This window comes from Hyperolius riggenbachi, chromosome 2 (assembly GCF_040937935.1).
Source record: "Hyperolius riggenbachi isolate aHypRig1 chromosome 2, aHypRig1.pri, whole genome shotgun sequence".
Taxonomy (NCBI): Eukaryota; Metazoa; Chordata; class Amphibia; order Anura; family Hyperoliidae; genus Hyperolius; species Hyperolius riggenbachi.
The window spans coordinates 41934302-41956296 of record NC_090647.1 but is presented as its reverse complement, the minus strand read 5'-3'; the positions used below and the strand labels follow the sequence as shown (position 1 = coordinate 41956296).

Below are 21995 nucleotides of genomic sequence, written 5' to 3'. Positions count from 1 at the left end.
GCAATTAGGTAAACACAGCTAAATCTGCGGCTTGCGATCTGAAGACTCGCGAATGAGTCAAGCAAAAAAGAAAAACAGGCTCGTGTTACGTTCCTTCACTCTGTTTGACTGCAAGACTCGCAATTAAGAAGTACAAGTTATGTAACAGAGACAGGAGAGAAAACACGTTGTTATACGAGATGTTTAATTCATCATCGCACCTGAATGGCCCTGGGTTTCCTGCAGGCGAGGAGATGTCACATGCAATCACCGGTGTCTGCATGCTGCCGGCTTCCACAATATGGTTGCTGTGAGGAACAATTCCTACGAGGGTCTCGGAATAGGACCCGGCGTAACAGCGGTCTGCAGGTACAGATAATTGGATGGAGCTCTGCGGGGGCAGTCAGAGGAAGGCTATATATTCTATAACTCAAGGGATGTTACACGGGCCCATATGTGTGCTCCGGCCAGCTGACAAGTTCTTGTGGAGAAGACACCACTGGGTCTGAGGATAATCAGTGCCCACTGGGGAACTGAGGGGGCTATTCCGGGTGTCTGGAACCTCCCCCCTGCACTGAGCTGTGTATTCAGCCAGGGAAGCCCGCATAATATAAACAGCCTCATTCTCCCTCCCTTCTTACTTCTGGTGCCTCCCTCCAGCTAATAGAATGAGAGAGGCAGCCCAGCTTCCCTCACAAGAAGATGCAGCTTGCAGTGAGAGAATGTTGATTATGGAGTCCCGGACTCTCCACAGCACAGAAGTGTCAGACATGATGAAATTAGAGTGAGGCAAGCTGGTAAATATGCACAGCATGATGCAGAGCTTGCCTGGACTCAGGGTCTGTGGGCAAACATCTGTCTGGTCTCTCCCCATTGTTATAATGACTGCATGTGTGGGTAAGGTGTTAAACAAGCTGAAAAGTTTTTGACAGTCCCTAGACTCCAGGAGGGCTTCTTCCTGACTTGTGTGAGAGACTGACAGGGACAGGAGTCCGATTACAGGCAAGTAGCCTGTGTGATGTGGGACTTCAATACAGATAAGTTCTCTGCTCCATCTCAGGCTATTCTCAATTTCTCCACTCCTATCTCTGGGCTAGTGCAACGCCAAAATGACAATAACAATCGCTAGCAATTTGTGAGTGTGATTTTGTGAAGTGATTTTCAGAGCGATTTTTGAATGAATTGCTCAAAAACATGCTACATGCAGTATACCTGCGATTTTGAAAAAATCACAGCGCTGCTGTGGGAACACCCACATAGGGTAACATTAGTCAAGCGCTTTTCAAATCACTGTTGATTTGAAAAACGCTCAGAAGCCCTCTTGGTGTGCACCAGCCTCCCTCATTCACCTTTGTTTCCCTCTTCCCCTAGAGCTGACTGTGTGTTCTTGTCTTACAGGAAAGCTAAATAAAAGTGCAATCCTGGTGAGGCAAAATATTATTATTTAGTATTTATATAGCGCCGCCATCTTCCGCAGATGCATATATCCCTGCATCATATGGGTATCGCTTGCACTATGTGAAACTATGTGGCATGTTCCACTGAATTGTCCAAACTAAGTCTATCTCCTGTTCCTCTCTCGGGGAGTTGTTCCAGCGCTGTACCCCGTTCACATTTGCTGCTACCAGAAGCCCTCAGAAACACTCGTGTCCTTGAGTACTTCCAAAGATAGGCAGCTCCGTAATACGCCAGCGCACTTTTGTGCATGGGCAGTATGGAGCCACCTGTATTCGGAAGCACTCGGGACATACGTGCTTCTGGACCTTTCAGGAACCCCCCTTAAAAATCCTGCGTTTGCCCCTGGTGCCTTATAGCAGACCTGAACTCAGAACTTCCTCCGTGCTCTAAAAGATAAGCAGCAGCATAATCACCTTTAAAGGAAAACATTTCTTTATTACAGCTGATACAAATCCTGTAATAAATCCACAATGTGTCTACTTCCTGCTTTTTAATGGAAGCAGACATATTGTTAACATCCTGTGTTTGCAAATTAGCTGCTCTGTCGTGGCAGCGAAGATTCCTGAGGTGACACAGCTGAAGAGATCAAATTACAACTTGTGATTAGACACAGATGAGGGGGAATTAGACCCATAGCTTCCAACTGTCCAACTTTTGGAGGGACAGTCCCTCTTTGGGAGCCCTGTCCCTCTGTCCCTCTTTCTTCCTCATCTGTCCCTCTTTCAGGACTTTGTCCCTCTTTCTATGTAAATATATATATTTCTCTACTAAAACTGTGTTTGATTGACTCTAAACTTTATTCCCATCCTTTAAATTGATATAGTTCCTATTTTAAAATGTTAATATGAAGGAAAATGAACCAGGATAGAAAGGATCAGTGTAGTTTGAATTATAACCCAACATATTTTTCTTATGAAATCTTTATGGTATGTGTGACTAGGGGTGGGGTGGGGGCATGACCAGGGGTGGGGCTTAAGTGCCCCTCTTTCTCAACTCAAAAATGTGGGTGGTATGTTAGACCTGCTTTCATGGAAGCAGACATATGGTTAAGATCCAGTGATCTCAAATCAGCTTATCTGCCATCTCTGCCGTGGCAGCCGGCTGACACAGCTGAGAGATCAAATTACAGCTTGTGATTAATTACAGTCCAGATGAGGGTGAATTAGACAGGCTAAACTCTCTAAATATACACATGGTTGCAGGGGGGTAAAAAAAAGTCTAGAACTGTCCCTGAATGCAGTGATAAAAATTTCTAGTGCTGTTGTGCAAGCAGACCCCTTAGTGAGAGCACTGTCCCCCATTAGACAGTGTTGTCCCTCTGCACAGGAAATGCATTCATAAATACTGTATTTATAATAAACATTCTTCAAATCACTGCTGTCTGACCTATAAGAATCACAGCTATTTTTGTGAAGAGAAAAAAAAGGGAAAAATCGAGAGCCCCCAATAGTGTATTATTGTTGGTTTGATTGGCGTGAAAGAAATAAATGGTAAAATTATACTCACAAGTATGGGTTGCCGGGTCAGGCAACCACTTGTATCACAGACGGGGAAATTAGACCTGTCCCCGCTCAAGCTAAAAGTCGCTCTCTGTGTAGAAGAAGAAAGGGTGTCCACACCCATCCACCAGGTGGATATCACGTAATGAGAAAAACAGAGGCGCCAATAGAGTAAAATATGATTCCAATTAAAACCAATTAAAATGTGGGTGGCAATGGTGGTCTTGCCTACCCTACAAAAAGCAAAGGACCACTTTGTGTGGTTAACAAAAAATTTAATCAATTTAGTACTCCAAATAAACAATCAGTTTGCAACGCGTTTCACGGGACACAAGCCCGCTTCCTCAGGCAAAGCACATACAGGCAGGAGCAACCAAAAGCTTTATGGAGATGAAGATTTCATTTTTCAGCACCACCTGGCACCTGCTCACAGTGCCAAAACCACTGGTAAATGGTTTACTGACCATGGTATTACTGTGCTCAATTGGCCTGCCAACTCTCCTGACCTGAACCCCATAGAGAATATGTGGGATATTGTGAAGAGAAAGTTGAGAGACACAAGACCCAACACTCTGGATGAGCTTAAGGCCGCTATCGAAGCATCCTGGACCTCCATAGCACCTGAGCAGTGCCACAGGCTGATTGCCTCCATGCCACGCCGCATTGAAGCAGTCATTTCTTCAAAAGGATTCCCGACCAAGTAATGAGTGCATAACTGCACATAATTATTTGAAGGTTGACTTTTTTTGTTTTAAAAACACTTTTCTTTTATTGGTCGGATGAAATATGCTAATTTTTTGAGATAGGAATTTTGGGTTTTCATGAGCTGTATGCCAAAATCATCAATATTAAAACAATAAAAGGCTTGAACTACTTCAGTTGTGTGTATTTGAATCTAAAATATATGAAAGTCTAATGTTTATCAGTACATTACAGAAAATAATGAACTTTATCACAATATGCTAATTTTTTGAGAAGATCCTGTACAATTCATTACATCATGCACTTTTTAGTCACTTCTGTGTCAGTTTAAGGCCCAGTGCACACCAAAACCGCTAGCAGATCCACAAACCGCTAGCGGTTTTGGGTGCGGATGACAGAAATTTTGGCCAGTGCACACCGAGCGGATTTGGATGCGATCCGCCGGCCGCATCCGCCTCAGCATCCGCATGGCTATAGTATTTGAATGGGCTGGTGCACACCAGCGGTTTGAGGTTTTTAGCAAACCGCAAACATGCAGCAGGAGGCACGTTTGCGGTTTGCTACAAACCTCAAACCGCCTGTGTGCACCATCCCATTGGAATACATTAGCCAAGCAGATTTACAGGCGGATGCGGCCGGCGGATCGCATCCAAATCCGCTCGGTGTGCACTGGGCCTTAATGAGCTTTGCCAGCATTTTATTTTCAGCATGTAGCTGCAGAAAGCCGACCGCTCTACAGGCAGCAGCTCGATTTCTCTTTTCCTGCTCCAGTTTTCAGAAGCAGGCAGCCCATCTCTCAAATTGTTAAACATGGGCCACTAACATGTCAGTCTCCAGCTGTCGTCATACGATCCCAGGTGAATTACTGGGCCGCTTTGTAAATGACACCGATTAACCACTGCAATCCCAAAATAGTCACAAAATCTATTTTTATGTATCATGATGGTCATCTGAAGTTTTTGTTTTTGTTTATAACACATAGAGTAGTGCTCTCTGTACTGAAAGTATTATTATTTATAGCGCTGACATCTTCCGCAGCGCAGTACAGAGTATATCATCATGTCACTTAAAGAGGAATTCCAGTGAAAATAATATAATAAAAAGTGCTTCATTTTAACAATAATTATGTATAAATGATTTAGTCAGTGTTTGCCCATTGTAAAAGCTTTCCTCTCCCTGATTTACATTCAGACATTTATTATCACATGGTGACATTTTTACTTCTGGCAAGCGGGTCAGTGGAAGGAGATGCTGCTTGCTTTTTTGGCAGTTGGAAACAGCTGTAAACAGCTGTTATTTCCCACAATGCAACAAGTCTCCCACAGTGTGATGTCAGCACCATGGTCCTGACATCACACTGAGGGAGGGGTTTCATCACAATATCAGCCATACAGAGCCCCCTGACGATCCGTTTGTGAAAAGGAAAAGATTTCTCATGGGAAAGGGGGTATCAGCTACTGAATGGGATGAAGTTCAATTCTTGGTTATGGTTTCTCTTTAACTGTCCTCTGAAGAGCTCACACTCCAATCCCTACCATAGTCATATGTCTATGTATGTATCATGTAGTCTTAGTGTATGTATTGTAGTCTAGGGCCAATTTAGCGGGAAGCAAATTAATTTATCTGTATGTGTTTGGGATGTGGGAGGAAACCAGAATGCCCAGAGGAAACCAACGCAAAAACGAGAAGAACAACAAACTCCATGTAGATAGTGCCCTGGCTGAGAGCTGGGATTGGAATCGGGGACCCAGCACTGCAAGGTGAGAAAGCTATATTTTACTCCACCATACTGTCCAAGTAAAAGCCGATCTCTTTGCTTTTGCTAGAAATGAAAGGAATACAAAACAGTAAATGAGGAAAATGTTAACATTTTGCACTAGTACCCCCAATCAGTTTTATTTATGAATATTCATTTGACACATAAGGAGGCTGTGCTGTACAGACATGTGACTAGCGACGCATTCTATTGCTATGGGGGAGGGATGTCAAAAAGTGGGCGAGGAGAACATTTCCCTTGGCTAGCACTCGGACTTGAATCTAGTGTGTGTACAAAACTTAATTCTAGGTACACACCATACAATTTTCTGGCAGATTTGCCTGGCCAGATCGATTAATTCCAACATGTCTGATCTAAATTTTGATTGATTTTTCGATTTTCTAATGTAATGATTTTTTCGATCGATTGGTGTGTACCTAGCATTAGACTATGACTTTGGTAGGAATTAGACTGTGACATCAGTCAGTGACATGACTATGTACTGTGTAAAGTGCTGCAGAAGATGTCAGTGCTATATAAATACATTAGAGTATGACTATAGTAGGGATTAGATTGTGAGCTCCTCTGAGGGCAGTCAGTGACATGACTATTTACTCTGTAATGTGCTGCAGGAGATGTCAGTGCTAATTGAATACATACGATATTAATAATATGGAAGGAAATTTGACTAGGATTATGAAATGTATTAGATTGTGAGCTCCTCTGAGAACAGTCAGTGACATGACTATGTACGCTGTAACGTGCTGCAGAAGACGCCAGTGCTATATAAACAGATATTAATAATATGGAAGGACATGACTATAACTATGGTAGGGATTAGATGGTGAGCTCCTCTGAGGACAGTCAGTGACATGACTATGTACTCTGTAATGTGCTGCAGAAGATGTCAGTGCTATATAAATACATAATAATAATATGGTAGGACATTAGACTATGACTATGGTAGGATTAGAGTGTGAGCTCCTCTGAGGACAGTCAGCTACATGTACTCTGTAAAGTGCTGTAGAAGATGTCAGTTCTATATAAAGACATGCAGAAGCTATAAATGCTATATAAATACTGTACATAATAAATACATATTAAATCTATCTATCTATCTATCTATCTATCTATCTATCTATCTATCTATCTATCTATCTATCACACCATACTGGCGGCAACTTGCATCTGAATTTAAATGAATAAAGCTTTTAATCTCTGTATCTCTCTCACTTTAGCTTTTCTTTATCAATGGATGTTTTATCTGCCACATTTAAAAGCAGCAAATTGCTAATAAAAGGAAATGTCCATAAGGAGTTAAAGTGACTCAGAACTCAGAATGAATAATAAGTGGGTTAATTACTGCAGTCTTATAAATAAATAAATTGCGTGTTACATTTGGGAGTGCTATCGGCTTTGTTCCACACAACCATAGGAAGGTCCTAGTATAAATACTGGGGAATATCCAGAGACCAACAAGTAGAAAGCTTTTCCTCAATGTGTCCCAGCATCACCCCCTGCTCATCACTGTTCAGCAAAAATGGCCTCTTCCCCTGAGAGGCCCACCTATGGGACAGCTGCTCAAGCCTCCCAAATCTCCGACAACCCTTCCTATTGCACGCTGCTGGCTGAATGGGATGATTTGCCTTTACAAGCATACACTGTATAAATGGTATGGTAGGGTAGCACATTATTTTCATTTTAACCTGCTCATATGTTTTCCTGCAGGTCAGCTAAGCTATGATGACAATTTTGATACAGTATTTATGTTACATATTAATTTAAATTACTTGACTGACCCACCCCTCGCACATCTGCAGAAACACATTCCCAGTAAAACTTCCTGCAATACCGCCAGTCACTCCAGCACCACACCTTCAGTCACATCCCTGGTATATCTCCAGTAACACCCTATGGAGGTGGCTCCAGTCACTTCCCCTGCCACACCTCCAATCACAACTATATCACTCCTGTAGTGTAGTCACACCCTCTACCAAATTCAACTAAATGTTCAGTAATAACCCTACCGCACCTCTAGTCACACCCATACCACACCTCTAGTCACACCCATACCACACCTCCAGTCACACCCATAGCACACCTCCAGTCACACCCATATCACACCTCCAGTCACACCCACATTAAACCTCCAGTCACACCCATATCACACCTCCAGTCACACCCCTAACACACATCAAGTCACCCCCCCATACCACACCTCCAGTCACACCCATACCACACCTCCAGTCATGCCTATACCACACCTCCAGTCACACCGATACCACACCTCAAGTCACGCCCATACCACACCTCCAGTCACACCCGTACCACATCTTCAGTCACACCCATACCACATCTGCAGTCACACCCATACCACAGCTCCAGTCATGCCCATACAACACCTCCAGTCACACCCACACCACACCTTCAGTCACACCCATACCACAGCTCGCCACGCCCATACCACACCTCCAGTCACACTCACACCACACCTTCAGTCACACCCATACCACAGCTCGTCACGCCCATACCACACCTCCAGTCACACCCACACCACACCTTCAGTCACACCCATACCACACTTTCAGTCACACCCATACCACACCTCCAGTCACACCCATACCACACCTCCAGTCACACCCATACCACACCTCCAGTCACACCCATATCACACCTTCAGTCACACCTCAGTCACACCCAATTCACAACTCCAGTAACATTCATACCACACCTTCAGTCATGCCCATACCACACCTCCAGTAACACCCATACCACACCTCCAGTCACACCCATATCACACCTTTAGTCACACCCATACCACACCTCTAGTCATGCCCATACGACACCTCCAGTCACACCCATATCACACCTTCAGTCACACCTCCAGTCATGCTCATACCACACCTCCAGTCACGCTCATACCACACCTCCAGTCACACTCATATCACACCTCCAGTCACACCCATATCACACCTCCAGTCACACCCATACCAGACCTCCAGTCACGCCCATGCCACACCTTCAGTCACACCCATATCACACTTCCAGTCACACTCATACCAGACCTCCAGTCACACCCATATCACACCTCCAGTCACCCCCATATCACACCTCCAGTCACATTCATACCACACCTCCAGTCACGCTCATAACACACCTCCAGTCACACTCATATCACACCTCCAGTCACACTCATATCACACCTCCAGTCATGCCCATACCACACCTCCAGTCACACCTCCAGTCACACCCATATCACACCTCCAGTCATGCCCATACCACACCTCCAGTCACACCCATATCACACCTCCAGTCATTCCAAAACCACACCTCCAGTCACGCCCGTACCACACCTCCAGTCACACCCATACTACATCTCAAGTCACACCCATATCACACCTCCAGTAACACCCACTCCCCACCTTCAGCCACACCCATACTACACTGCTTACTTATTTCACAACTACATTTCCCTTAAATTAGCATTTGGAAATCATTTCAAATTCAGATTGGTCTTTTCCACCTTAACTACATGTCCAGACAGCATTTTGAGATTAGTAAAGCGGAAATTTCAAAACTAGACATAACATTTAGTATAATGCAACTACTTTCCTATTTGTTTGATACACGGGGAAGGAGGGGGATAGATAGGAAACGGAGAAGGAATAGTAGTTAATGTTGGGAGGAGGATAAATTGGGGGGGGGGGGGGGGGGGGGGCTAGGACAAGGAGGGGGAATAGCATTTCTTTTGTGTGTTACGTGAGTGGGAGGAAGTTGCATATTGGGGGGGGGGGGGGGTGCTAGGACGAGGAGGGTGAATAGTAGTTTATGATGTCAGGGGGATACATGGGGGGGGGGGGGGGGGGGCGGGGGTTGGGCATTGCTGGGACATTGAAGAGCGGGGGGGGGGGGGTGATATACCTGTAATTGTGCTCCTGGCGCACATCTAGAGGCAGAGGATTCACAAGCAAAAGCAGCAGTTTTTTGCTAACCACACTGGCTTTTTATATACAGTATATTAATGTTTGAAAATGAGAAGTTGAACTGTACCAATTTAAAGAATTTAAAGCATGACAATACAGCTTAGAATGAATATACTTTCAGTAGATAAAATGTATCTATTATCTATTTACATAGATCTGTACATCAATTCTGAAAGAGGGACGAATGAGGAAGAGAGAGTGACAGAGGGACTGGGCTCCCAAAGAGGGACTGTCCCTCAGGAAAATGATTGCTAGCACTTAGAGGTGGATATTCTGTTGGAAGGGGTCACACACACACGTTGCAGAGATTGCTAGAATATGGAGAGGGATGGGTATATCATGTTGGAGGGTATATTGGAGAGATAGCTGGAATGTGTTAGGGGAACAATATTTTCTGTTGGGAGGGGGAGGGGTCGGTGTACATAAAAAATGTAGCTGTGATATGGAGGGGGATAGTGTTTTTCCTGGATTTCTTGGGGGAAAACTATTTTATGTTTGGGGGAGGGTTCATTAGCGGGGAATATTTTATGCAGGGGGGGGGGGGGGGCATTAAAGGGCTAGCTGGGGTATAGAGTCGGGAGGGGATGGTATTTTATGGTGGGAAGGGTAATAGTTATTAATATTGGAGGGGGGGCGGGGTATACATTTTAAAATGTTTGCCCCTCCATATGGCCCTAGTGTTTTAATGGGGGGTTACATTGGATAGATGGTATATGGAGTTGGACTTTTATTTTTGTATTTTATTTTGGGTGTGGGGGGTACATTGAAGATAGCTGGGATATGAAGGGGGGCACTAGTATTGTATGGGGGGATACATTGGAGAGATAGCTTGAATGTGTGTGTGTGTGGATGGGGGGGGGGGCACTAGTATTTTATGGGGGGAATACATTGTATAAATGGTATATGTAGATGGACTAGTATTTTATTTTGGGTGGGGGCAGGGGTAGTAAATGGAGAGGGATTAGTATTTTTTTTGGGGGGGGGGGGGAGGGGGGATATGGGTAGGGAACAATATTTTATCTTGGGGAAAGATACGTTAGAGACTTAGCTGGGCTATACATTGGGGTATGGGCAGTCTCTATGTATTTGGGGATCTAGGATGGATACCTAAGACATGAAGGCAGAGTAGTGACTATTTACACAGGATTTAGTGTGAGAGAGGGGCTTATATTGGGGGCAAGAATATTAGTGCGAGGAAGAAGGGGAATAGTATTTTATGTTGAAGAATGTACATAGATCGGGGAGGGGGTAAGAGCCGGCATGGGGGGAGGGGGGGCAGTATCTTAACTTGGGGGGAGTTTTTGTGCAGGAAGGAGGATAGGACACAGAGGGGGGGATTCATATATTATTTTGGGGCACTGAATTATGGGAGGATAGGTAAGATATGGAGGGGAATGGTATTTATGTTAGGGCATGCATGGGGGTTACATGGGGGGTGCTAAAACAAAAGGGAAAGTAGTATTTTATGCTTGGGGATCTACATTGAGTGGGCTGCTAAAACATAGAGGGGGCATCATTGTTAGATGGGGAGGGGGCATGGCTGGGGTGTAAAACTATTTTCCAGCCTATACACGGCAGTGCAGCACGCTGCCAGTTCCCATACCCGGCCTCATGGCACTGAGCTATGGTGAGGCATAGACTTCCGGGACCCCTGTGTGCCCCCTGCTGATCCCAGCTCAGTGACTCTCCCCGCAGTGAAGGATGACTGTACAGGAGATGACACGTTTACAAAAGTCAGAAATCACCTGTGCCTAGATGTAAGCTGCAACAAGTCACAGGAGCACCCAATACAATATCCTGAGAAACAAAGCCAGCAGCAGCCTGACTCCAGAGCAGAGGCTGGCTAGGCAGGTGCCCGGGCCGTAGTGGGTGAAAAGGGAGCCAATTGCCACATTTTTTGACCCCTCTCCTCCCTCTGCTTACCACAAAGTCTATAATGGGGAGCTACCACCTTGCCTTGGGCCCCATTTCATCTTAATGCTTCTCTGTGCTGATCCATCGACTTCTGGAGAGTCAGAGACACACCAGCCGGACACCCAGCGGAGACTGGCCCCCTGATCTGCTTAGATTCGTTTCTGAGGGTATTAAAGATCACAGTCACCAGAGATATTACATGAGATGCTGTCAAATTCCAGCTTGCATGCAAACATAATGCAAATTGCCTGCAGCTTGGAATCGCAGCAATCAAACGCACTGAGGATTTGGAATGGTCCAATTCAAAGCAATTACACGTCCAGGCAAACCCGATTTATTAACATCTCCTTGTCCGTCTCTACATACGGCAGCCAGGGAAGCAGCATTTAAAGAACAACTTCAGTGAGAGGGATATGGAGGCTGCAATATTTATTATTTCCTATTAAACAATACCAGTTGCCTGGCAGTCCTGCTGATCAGATCTATTTGGCTGCAGTAGTGTCTGAATCACTCACCTGAAACAAGCATGCAGCTAATCCTGTCACACTTTAGTTAGAGCACCTAATCTGCTGCATGCTTGTTCAGGGTCTATGGCAGAAAAAGTATTAGAAGCAAAGGATCTGCAGGGCTGCCGGGAAACTGGTATTATTTAAAATGAAATAAAAATGTCAGCCTACATCTCCTTTCAGGTCAGGTTCCCTTCAAGCAACATAAATATAAGAATGAATGCCACAAAGTATGCACTGTTAACAACAAGTCATCAGTTTCAACTCTCCTTTATTTCTGTCCCTGCAGACTCTTTTTCAAAATGAGTAAAGCTGTTCAATTTCCACCGCCTATTACTCAGCAAGTATAAAAACTAAAAGAGTGAACCCGATGTGAGAGATATACGGAGGCTGCCATATTTATTTCCTTTTAAACAATACCAGTTGCCTGCCAGCCCTGCTGATCCTCTGCCTCTAATACTTTTAGCCATAGACCCTAAACAAGCATGCAGCAGATCAGATCTCTGTGACAAAAAACTGGCTGGTGTAGATGCATGCTTGTTCCAAGTGTGTAATTCAGACATTACTGCAGCAAAAGAGATCAGCAGTATAACCAGGCAAGGTGCCTTGTTTAAAGGACAACTGAAGCAACCAGTTGCATGGCAGCCCTGCTGATCCTCTCCTAATACTTGGAACAAGCATGCAGCAAATCAGGTGTTTCTGACATTATTATCAGAACTGACAAGATTAGCTGCATGCTAGTTTCTGGTGTTATGCAGACACTACTGCAGCCAAATAGACCAGCAGAGCTGGCAGGCAACTGATATTGATTAAAAGGAAATAAATATGGCTGCCTCAATACCCCTTTTGCTTCAGTTGTCCTATTTTTTTAACAAATAGTTTTTATTGATTTTCAGTTGTCCTTTAAAAGGAAATAAATATGGCAGCCTTAATAGGTCTCTCACCTCGGGTTCCATTTAAAGCAGTTACCCCCACGCCTTTCGGTATCACACTACCCGTCTGCGATCTCGCTGCCAGAGACAGCAGGCTAACTTTAAGAGAGTATCTTACTAGCGCAGAACTCATAGAAGCATCAGCAAACTACCTTTTGGAGTTTCGCCTTCCTGGCGTTGTGGACGAAGCGACGTCCCAGCTTCTTGGCGTACCAGATAGAGGCGAACATGCTTGGGTCGGACGTAAGACGAGAGATCCTGGTCGGGCGTAAGGTGTGGGATCCTGGTCGGTCGTGAGTGGTGAGATTCTGGTCTAGTCGTAAGACGTGGGATCCCGGTTGGTCGTGAGATCCCTGTTGGGCGCAAGACGTAAGATCCTGGTTGGTCGTGAGATCCCTGTCGGGCGCAAGACGTGAGATCCTGGTTGTTCGTAAGACGAGAGATCCTAGTCTGTCGTGAGTTGTGGGATTCTGGTCTGGCGTAAGACGAGAGATCCCGGTTGTTCGTAAGACGTGAGATCCTAGTCTGTCGTGAGTTGTGGGATTCTGGTTTGGCGTAAGACGAGAGATCCTAGTCTGTCGTGAGTTGTGGGATTCTGGTTTGGCGTAAGACGAGAGATCCTGGTTGTTCGTAAGACGAGAGATCCTAGTCTGTCGTGAGTTGTGGGATTCTGGTTTGGTGTAAGACGAGAGATCCTAGTCTGTCGTGAGTTGTTGGATTCTGGTCTGGCGTAAGACGGGAGATCCTGGTTGTTCGTAAGACGGGAGATCCTGGTCTGTCGTGAGTTGTGGGATTCTGGTCTGGCGTAAGACGAGAGATCCTGGTTGTACGTCTCTCTCTCACTCTCTGCTGAAAACGAATGAGCTGGGAAGATGCGGCTGGTGGATCTTGTAGTTAGCAGAAACACACACTGCGTGGGTAGCAGGAGAGAGGCAGGCGGCAGGGCTATATTAACATATTATTAACAGGAGGATCCTGTGCTAGGAACTGTGCATCCAGCTCAGAGCAAAGCGCTTGTCTGCAGCTCTCTGTAGTGGAGAGACACTGATGACTACATGTGTGTCAGCTGGCTGGGAGGGTGCGATGACTGGTACAGCGCAACGCTTTCACCCCCTGATTCTTAGCAGTTCTTAAATACGTGTCAGCCGCAATGACAGGAGCAATGGATGTGCGCTATTAACAATGCTAAGGGGGAGCTCTACAGCAGCACTGCTCCCTTTCCTGGTATCCTGTACGGAAACAGTAAAAAAGGGCGCAGGTGGCTAGTGGACAAATCGGGCGCCGCTATTCACTCCCATAATAATTATCGTTTACTGGGCGCCGAACAGGAAAAAAGGGCGCCCGAGAATAATAACGTTTTCCAACGGCGCCCGAAGATTTTTCATGTTTTATAACTGCTTGTGATGATTTACGTTTCCTATTTCAATAAAACATTATTTTAAATGTTATCCCTTACTGTTTGTAAAACATTATTATTCACGAAACAAAGCGATCAGTACGTAACGTAAATTGTACTATATTTTATCCCTTACTGTTTTTAAAACATTATTCTACACACAATACAGTGATCACTAAGGAGGGTCTTAGGTTTAGGCACCATCAGGGGGGACTTAGGTTTAGGCACCAACAGGGGGGTCTTAGGTTTAGGCACCAACAGGAGGGTCTTAGGTTTAGGCACCAACAGGGGGGTCTTAGGTTTAGGCACCAACAGGGGGGTCTTAGGTTTAGGCACCAACAGGGGGGTCTTAGGTTTAGGCACCAACAGGGGGGTCTTAGGTTTAGGCACCAATAGGGGGGTCTTAGGTTTAGGCACCAACAGGGGGGTCTTAGGTTTAGGCACCAACAGGGGGGTCTTAGGTTTAGGCACCAACAGGGGGGTCTTAGGTTTAGGCACCAACAGGGGGGTCTTAGGTTTAGGCACCAACAGGGGGGTCTTAGGTTTAGGCACCAACAGGGGGGTCTTAGGTTTAGGCACCAACAGGGGGGTCTAGGGGTTAGGGGTAGGTACAGGGAGGGTTACTTAGTAATTTTTTTTTTAAACGTTATTATACGTTTCACTATTTAAACGGAAGATTAACGTTTTTACAATTGCCGATTTCATGCACATTATTTAATGATTTATTAATAACTTTATAAAACATTAATTTTAAACGAAATACAGTACAATTCATTTTTAAACGTTATCCATGCTTATCGTTTAAAACCCCGCGCCCTTTTTTTCCAGCGCCCCTTTTTAACATACGCATCCTGTACCCCTTCCTTGCAACAAATATATTCCAAGTACACCCTGATAAAAACCAAATTATGTTACAGACAGAGAGGGTGATTTATCAAGGCAGGAGGAGACTGTATGAATTGTAAGTGCTCAAATCATGTGCAAAATACAAAACTTTTTAGTAGACCACCATCGCAAAAAAAGTAGACCACCCCCTTTCCCGCAATTTTTTCTCAAATAGATCATAAGGGGGGTCTTTATGGCTGAAATTGGGGTGAAACCCCTCCCATAGTGTGATGCCAGGACCATGGTCCTGAGAGTTTCCTGTCTGTGAACCTTGTTGCATTGTGGGAAAAAACAGCTGATTCCAACTGCCAAGCAACCAGTATCTCCCTCTGTGCAGATGTACATCTATAAAAAAACAACCTTTTGGCCTATCGCATTGTAAGGGGGTGTGGTTATAGATAATGGCAGTAGGCGCGGTTTAATTTTTTTTATTCATGTCTGACAGTAGTAAAAATGATGACCTGCAGGCTTATTGTCGATCAAACAATCTGAACAAATGACATGGCGAATATCAATAATTCTTGATCGCACTTTTATTAAAAAACTTCTCACTTTGCAATGTATTGATTTATTTTTTTCCCCTTTTAGCTAAAAGTTCCTCTTTAACCACTTCAGCCCACAGTTTGTTTTCACCTTATGGACGAGAGGAATGTTTACATTTCAGCGCTTCTCCCTTTCATTCCCCAATAACTTTATCACTATTTAACACAACAAAATGATTTATAGTGGAACACAGCGTGACCAAGTGTCTCCGTGATACAAAACGGCCGTCGCTCTCCCCTGCCATTGCCCGCCACCCACCTCCTCCACCACCATCGCCACACAGGCCAGTATGTTATTGTAGGACTGTAACTATGGATCCAATGGGATGGATTGAGTCACTGCTGAAAGAAACACGAGCAACTGAGGACGGAAGGTGCACGTATTTCTTTCTTTCTACTACAAACAAAATGATCTATACCTTGTTTTTTTCGCCACCAATTAGGCTTTCTTTGGGTGGTACATTATGCTAAGTATTATTTTGTTCTAAATGCATTTCAGTTGGGAATAATAGGAAAAAATTGAAAAAAAAAACACATTACTTCTCAGTACTCAGTTTTCGGCCATTATAGTTTTAAAATAAAATGTAAAACTGTGGATTTAAAGCCACACTGTTTATTTGCCCATTTGTCCTTGTTATTGCAACGTTTAAATGTTATATCCCTAGTACAATATATGGTGAAAACATTTTATTTGGAATTAAAGGTGCATTTTTTCAGTTTTACATCCATCACTAATTACAAGCCCATAATTTAATAATAATACACCCTCCTGACATACGTACTAAATTTTTTTAGTCCTTAAAGGAATACTATCGATGTATGCATTTATTTTTAAATGCTGTATGTTGTAGCACACATTAGGGCAAGTACTAGGAGCAATTTGATTCCTCTCACAGCTGTTCCTCTCAGCTGTAAAATCCTCCGTCAGTTTTGGCGTCAGTGTTGGATACAAAATGTATCTAATACTGAGCTGCAGAGGGCTAGACTATGTCTCTGCAAAGGGGAGATGCTATCAACTTCTCAGTTTATAGTTTAATTATCACCTTGCTGAAATAATCTTGTTGATATGGTGGTAAGGGGTTAAATATTCTAGCAATGTGTGTTTATTATCTTTGCTTCTCTTTACTGATAAAGATACTAATAATGCTAATTGTAGACAGTGGTCTGCCCCTCTCAGCAGCTTGTAAAGTGGATGCAGCCTGGAGTGAATCACCACAAGCAGGCAGCCAGTCTGAGTGTAAACACAGACTATTGTTTATAGCTAGTTATATTCCAGCAATATTCCAGCTCATTTAGTTACCTGTTACCACCTCAGATCAGCCTATTTCTCCTCATGTCTCCTGCATGCTGGGAGTGACACAGTGACATATATTTGTGAGCTGTGTGACAGAGTAACCAAGCAGCTCAGGGTGACCCAAACTACTATGAGCTGTGTGAGAAATGAATTTTTAAGCAGGGATAGTGAGAGAGAGACCTGGTTGAATAAAGTGCCCCTAGCACTAGTGGTAATGTGTACACTAATATAGAGTATTAAAAAAAAAAGTCGTTTCAATCGATAGTACTCCTTTAATCTCTGTAGGTGTAATTTTACTATTTGGCCACCAGATGTCCTTGCGCATTATTTCCTATTGCGTACAATAAGTATGGTAAATAGGAAGTAATCCGTGGCTGTGTTACATCAGAAGTGACGCAGGCATTTCATTGATGCCGGTGATAATGGGGGACCTAAGGGGAGATGAATGAATGGGAACAACGTTGCAATTCATTCACCACCTTATGACCGGCTGATGCCAATTGGCAGCCGCAAGGTAGTTTCCCCAGGACTGCCTAATGGTGAAAGGCGTCAAGTCCTGGGGGAGGAGATTAACAGGGATCGCGCGTGCCTATGGGCGCGCATCCCCGCTAGAGAGACGGAGCAGAGCTCCGTCACCGGTCTGCCAGTGGCGATCATCGTTGGCAGACTATAAAAAAAAAACGGCATTTTTTTTACCTTTACAGCGCTGCAATCTACTGCAGTTCTGTACTACAGACAGCTCTGTCACTTGGCTGTCCCCTGCAGCGGGCTCACTAGCGATCCCCACTCATAGGCTGATACCTATGAGAGAGGATTGCCCTGATTGGCTCTCGGGGGGAAGGAAAAATAAATAAATAAAAAGAGTCATTTTTATTTAAAATAAAATTAGAAATAAATTAATAAAAAAACAAAACAAATCCCTGCAGCATTGATTCAGAGCCCACCAACAGAAAGCTCTGTTGGTGGGTGGAAAAGGGGGGCAGATCTATATGTGTGCTACATTGTATGGCCCTGCAGCAAACTGTTAAAGCTGCAGTGGCCTGAATTGTAAAAAAAAATTGCCTGGTCACTGGGGGAAGAGGGGGGGGGGGATAAGCCTGTGGTCCTTAAAGAGTAACTGTTGCGAAAATCTTAAAATTTAAAACACATACAAATAGGAAGTACATTTTTCCCAGAGTAAAATGAGCCAAAAATTACTTTTCTCCTATGTTGCTGTCACTTACAATAAGAAGTATAAATCTCTCATTACTGACAAGTTTTTCGAATAGCCCATCTTTTCATGGGGAGGGGATTCTTTAGGGTTTTTTTTTATTTTAAAAAGCTCCGTCCAACTGCCAAAAAAGTGTACAGCGAGCAGGGAGGCTGGCCAGCATCTTTGTATAATTTTTTTTCAGGGAGTGTCTTTATAAAGAGTATAAGCCATGCTGAGAATCCCCCATGAAGAGATGGACTAGCCCAAAACCTGTCGGCAAAGTCAGATTTCTACTACCTACTGTAAGTGACAGCAACACAGGAGAAAAGTAATTTATGGCTCATTTTACTCTGGGAGAAATGTACTTCTTATTTGTATGTGTTTTAAATTTTAAGACAGCTCCTCATTAAGTGGTTAATCTAACGATCGCGGGAACGAGTGAGCGAGAAGGAGCGCAGCGGCACCATCTGAGAATGATCACTGTTTTTGAACAAAAACAGTGATTATTCTCGCCAGACAAGCACGGATTGGCTCGAGGGACTTCTGTCCCCTGCCGCCAATCCCCCCTGTTGCCGGGACCATCGCGAATGAGGGCGTTTCCACCCGCATGAGTCTCACATCCCTGCGGCTGCAGCAGCACCAGTCGCGGACATGAGACTCAGGGCGGCTGAAATAGTTAAATTACCAAGACGGTTTGTTGTGCCTAAGAGAATGTTTTGTCTACAGAAAAATACTTTATTTGTATGCCTCAAAAACAATAACCTTGTGGTATAAAGTGCAAAGACAGCATTACCCAGAAATCACCGCTTACCATCCATGCTATCTACAATGGCCGCATCACATGACACCCCCGCTATTTACACAACCATGCTTCAGGTCTCATGTCTCTGGCAGGCGGCACACGTGCACAAGTTGCAGCGTTCGAATCTTCGCAGTGTGTTTTAATACTTTGCAAAGACTGAACCTTGAGCTGTTGTCTTCTCGGGTTATGTTCATAAATTCACATTCACCTACCTGAACTCGCTACACCTCCTCTATAAAGAAAGTGGTACAGCGTGTGAATGTAATACGAAGCTCAAGCCCAGGCAAGTAAGAATAACAGCTTTAGTACTCTACTGCGGAATACGGTATCTCAGAAGCAATAAAGCAGCCACATACCTGTATTCATCACTTTGTGATCTGGTTACATTATTATTATTTTATTTATACAGCAATATAATAACGAGCAAGCTGAAAGTATAGACTGACCACCCCTCCTAAGGAACAATATATTCAATAGAAAAACAAAACAGTACTGAGCACACATTTCGCATAGACGTAATTTCACATTGAAATTCACAATTTCGATGCAAAATCGTTTCTGGAAAAATCGTAATTACGTTCGTCTGTAATTTTCATCATTCGGAATTTTGCATCATTTTGTGCCATTTTATGCCGACTTTAGCAAGGCCTCTTTACATGCTATTGCCACGAAAACTGCTATATATGTTAAAGCAGGCGTGCCCATTAGGTAGATCGCAAAGGACTTATGGTAGATCCCGACCCCACTACATTTTCCATTATGTATATACAAGTGTGCTCCTAAAATTGTACATAGGTAGATCATTTTGACTTGCTTATGTTTTAAAGTAGTTCACAAGCTGAAAAAGTGTGGGCACCTCTGTGTTAAAGCATACCCGAGGTGACATCTGACATGATGAGATAGACATGTATGGACAGTGCCTAGCACACAAATAACTATGCTGTGTTCCCTTTTTTCTTTCTCTGCCTGAAAGAGTTAAACATCAGGTATGTAAGCGGCTGACTCAGTCCTGACTCAGACAGGAAGTGACTACAGTGTGACCCTCACTGATAAGAAATTCCAACTATATACAACTTTCATAGCAAAAAATGGATTCTGAGAGCAGGAAAGGGATAAAATGGGTCAATAATTTATAGATTTTAGCTTTGGCATACTTCAATGAATGTGTCATTGAGCAAAAACAATACAACAGTAAAAACTTGAAAAGTAGATTTAAATATAAAATAAAACTTTTTAAGGAGAAGGAAGGTAGATACAATTGTTTATTTCATTCGTTTATTTTCACCTCGGATGTCCTTTAAGGAGAATAGTACTGTATATACAAGTCAAAAAATTTTTTTTCAAAAAGACCTTATAGTTTTTGAGAAAATCGATTTTTAAAATGCAAAGGAAAACTGTTTTTTAAACGGTCATTTTTCAATAAGGTCTTTTTGAAAAATTAGGATTTTTTACTTGTACCCACTATTCTAATTGCTATTCACCGTTAAAGTTGGCACAAAATGATGTGAAAATTATGCAAAATTACGAATAATTACCGAAATCAATTGAATTTACATATTGTAATTAGGTATGGGCGTAATTGCAGAAATGTATGCAAAATTTTGTGTAATAACTTGATTACAATCATCACTAATGGTGAGGGTTTAATTGGCCATGAAGTACTGTAAAACATAACTTTTAATTACAGTATACATAATTAAAAGTCCAGTGTGATAATCATGAATAAACAGTCCTTATGTCACAGTGTTATAATGTTTTACAGCCTAACGTACGTTTCACGGCCTAGAACATAGATGTCAAACTCCGGCCCGAGGGCCAAATCTGGCCCTCAGAGCCATTCAATTTGGCCCTCAAGTGGTTTCCCCACATTGCATTATGTTTGGCCCACTCTAGACTACCAGCAAAGCTATATTGGAGGTGAAGCAGTACAACACCAATGAAGCCATATGGGGGAGGTAAGGGGAAAGGCCTAAACACTAGAAAACTGTATAGGGGAGGGTGGGGGCCTATAGACACCAGGGGGTTGTATAGGGGAAGGAGGACCACTAGACACCAGGAAACTGTATAGGAGTTGGGGGTGGAGGGGTCATTAGACCTAACTTAAAGTGGATCCGAGATAAACTTTTACTCATTGCATAATTGTGTTCCTTTCATATAGTTTATAGGGCATTCCTCAAGCCAAATACTTTTTTTGTTTTGTTTTAATACTCTACTTCCCTATAAACTAAACAAGCCACAGCTCCTTTTGTGCCTTGGCACTGTAGCAAGGGCTTATGGGAGCTCAGTCCGGGCAGGAGGAGGTTACTAGCCATTGATTTCAGAGGCAAATGGGAGGAGGGAGGAGCCTGTGACAATGTGACAAACAGAACATGGCTGCCCTCATTGTATCACAGGAATAAATAAACTTCTGAAGCTGTTTGCAGCTAGATATGCTGTGTAAACTATCTAAACTTTAGATAAGATATATAGACTGTAACAAATACGGAAGAGACAGCTGCGGTGAACAGCAATACCACCGCAGCTGCCTCCATCTCCCTGCCTAGCGATCTATCCGGTCCTCGGGCATCTAGCACGCCGAGGACGGGTTTGTCAGCAGCACATAGGGTTGCATTGTCGCATGCGCCTGCGCACAGACGAGACCTTTATGCAGGAAGGAGGCGCGCCAGCTGACGCTCGCCGCTCTGCTTCTTAAGCTTCCCTGAATCACTCGCAACTTGTCTGCTGTTGCGAATACTTCGTGTTAGCGCTCAGACCTTAGATAGATCCGGTGTGCTTTGATTCGGGAGAAAACCGGGGATTTCACACAGTGATAGGATTGTTTGATAGCCATAATCATAATTGAATAGTGTATTATCTGTGTATGACTCTTGCTCGTTCTGACTACTCTTACGCTCAGTGATTCTGTACTTCTGCCCATCTGATCTTGTTGCTGACTCTGCCTGTTAAAACCTCCTTGCCTTTGCCTTCTGACTTTGTACCGTATCTGCCAGTCTGTTGCCAACTCGTTTAGTCTGACCACTCTACTCTCACCAGAGGGCCCTAGTCTCTGGTGAGGGGTTTTGTACTGTTAGTGCCCACCAGCTCCTCTGGTGTGCCATAGCTAACCCTATCAGTACTACTGTTGCACCAAGCACTATACTTTACTATCACATTAG

The 21995-nt window shown here is 43.8% G+C and overlaps 1 protein-coding gene across 14 annotated transcripts in view; it reads right to left on the bottom strand.

Annotated features, from left to right (window-relative positions):
- Window positions 1-21995, bottom strand: part of DLG2 (discs large MAGUK scaffold protein 2) — a 1711631-nt gene that overhangs the window by 696962 nt on the left and 992674 nt on the right. The window contains exon 1 of one of the 14 annotated variants that reach the window (XM_068266698.1): window positions 12882-13268. The exons of the other annotated variants lie outside the window; for them this stretch is intronic. Coding sequence (XP_068122799.1) covers window positions 12882-12959 — 78 coding nt within the window. The 5' untranslated portion in view covers window positions 12960-13268. Of the gene's footprint in view, window positions 1-12881; window positions 13269-21995 lie in introns of those variants that run through there. 14 annotated transcript variants of the gene reach the window in all.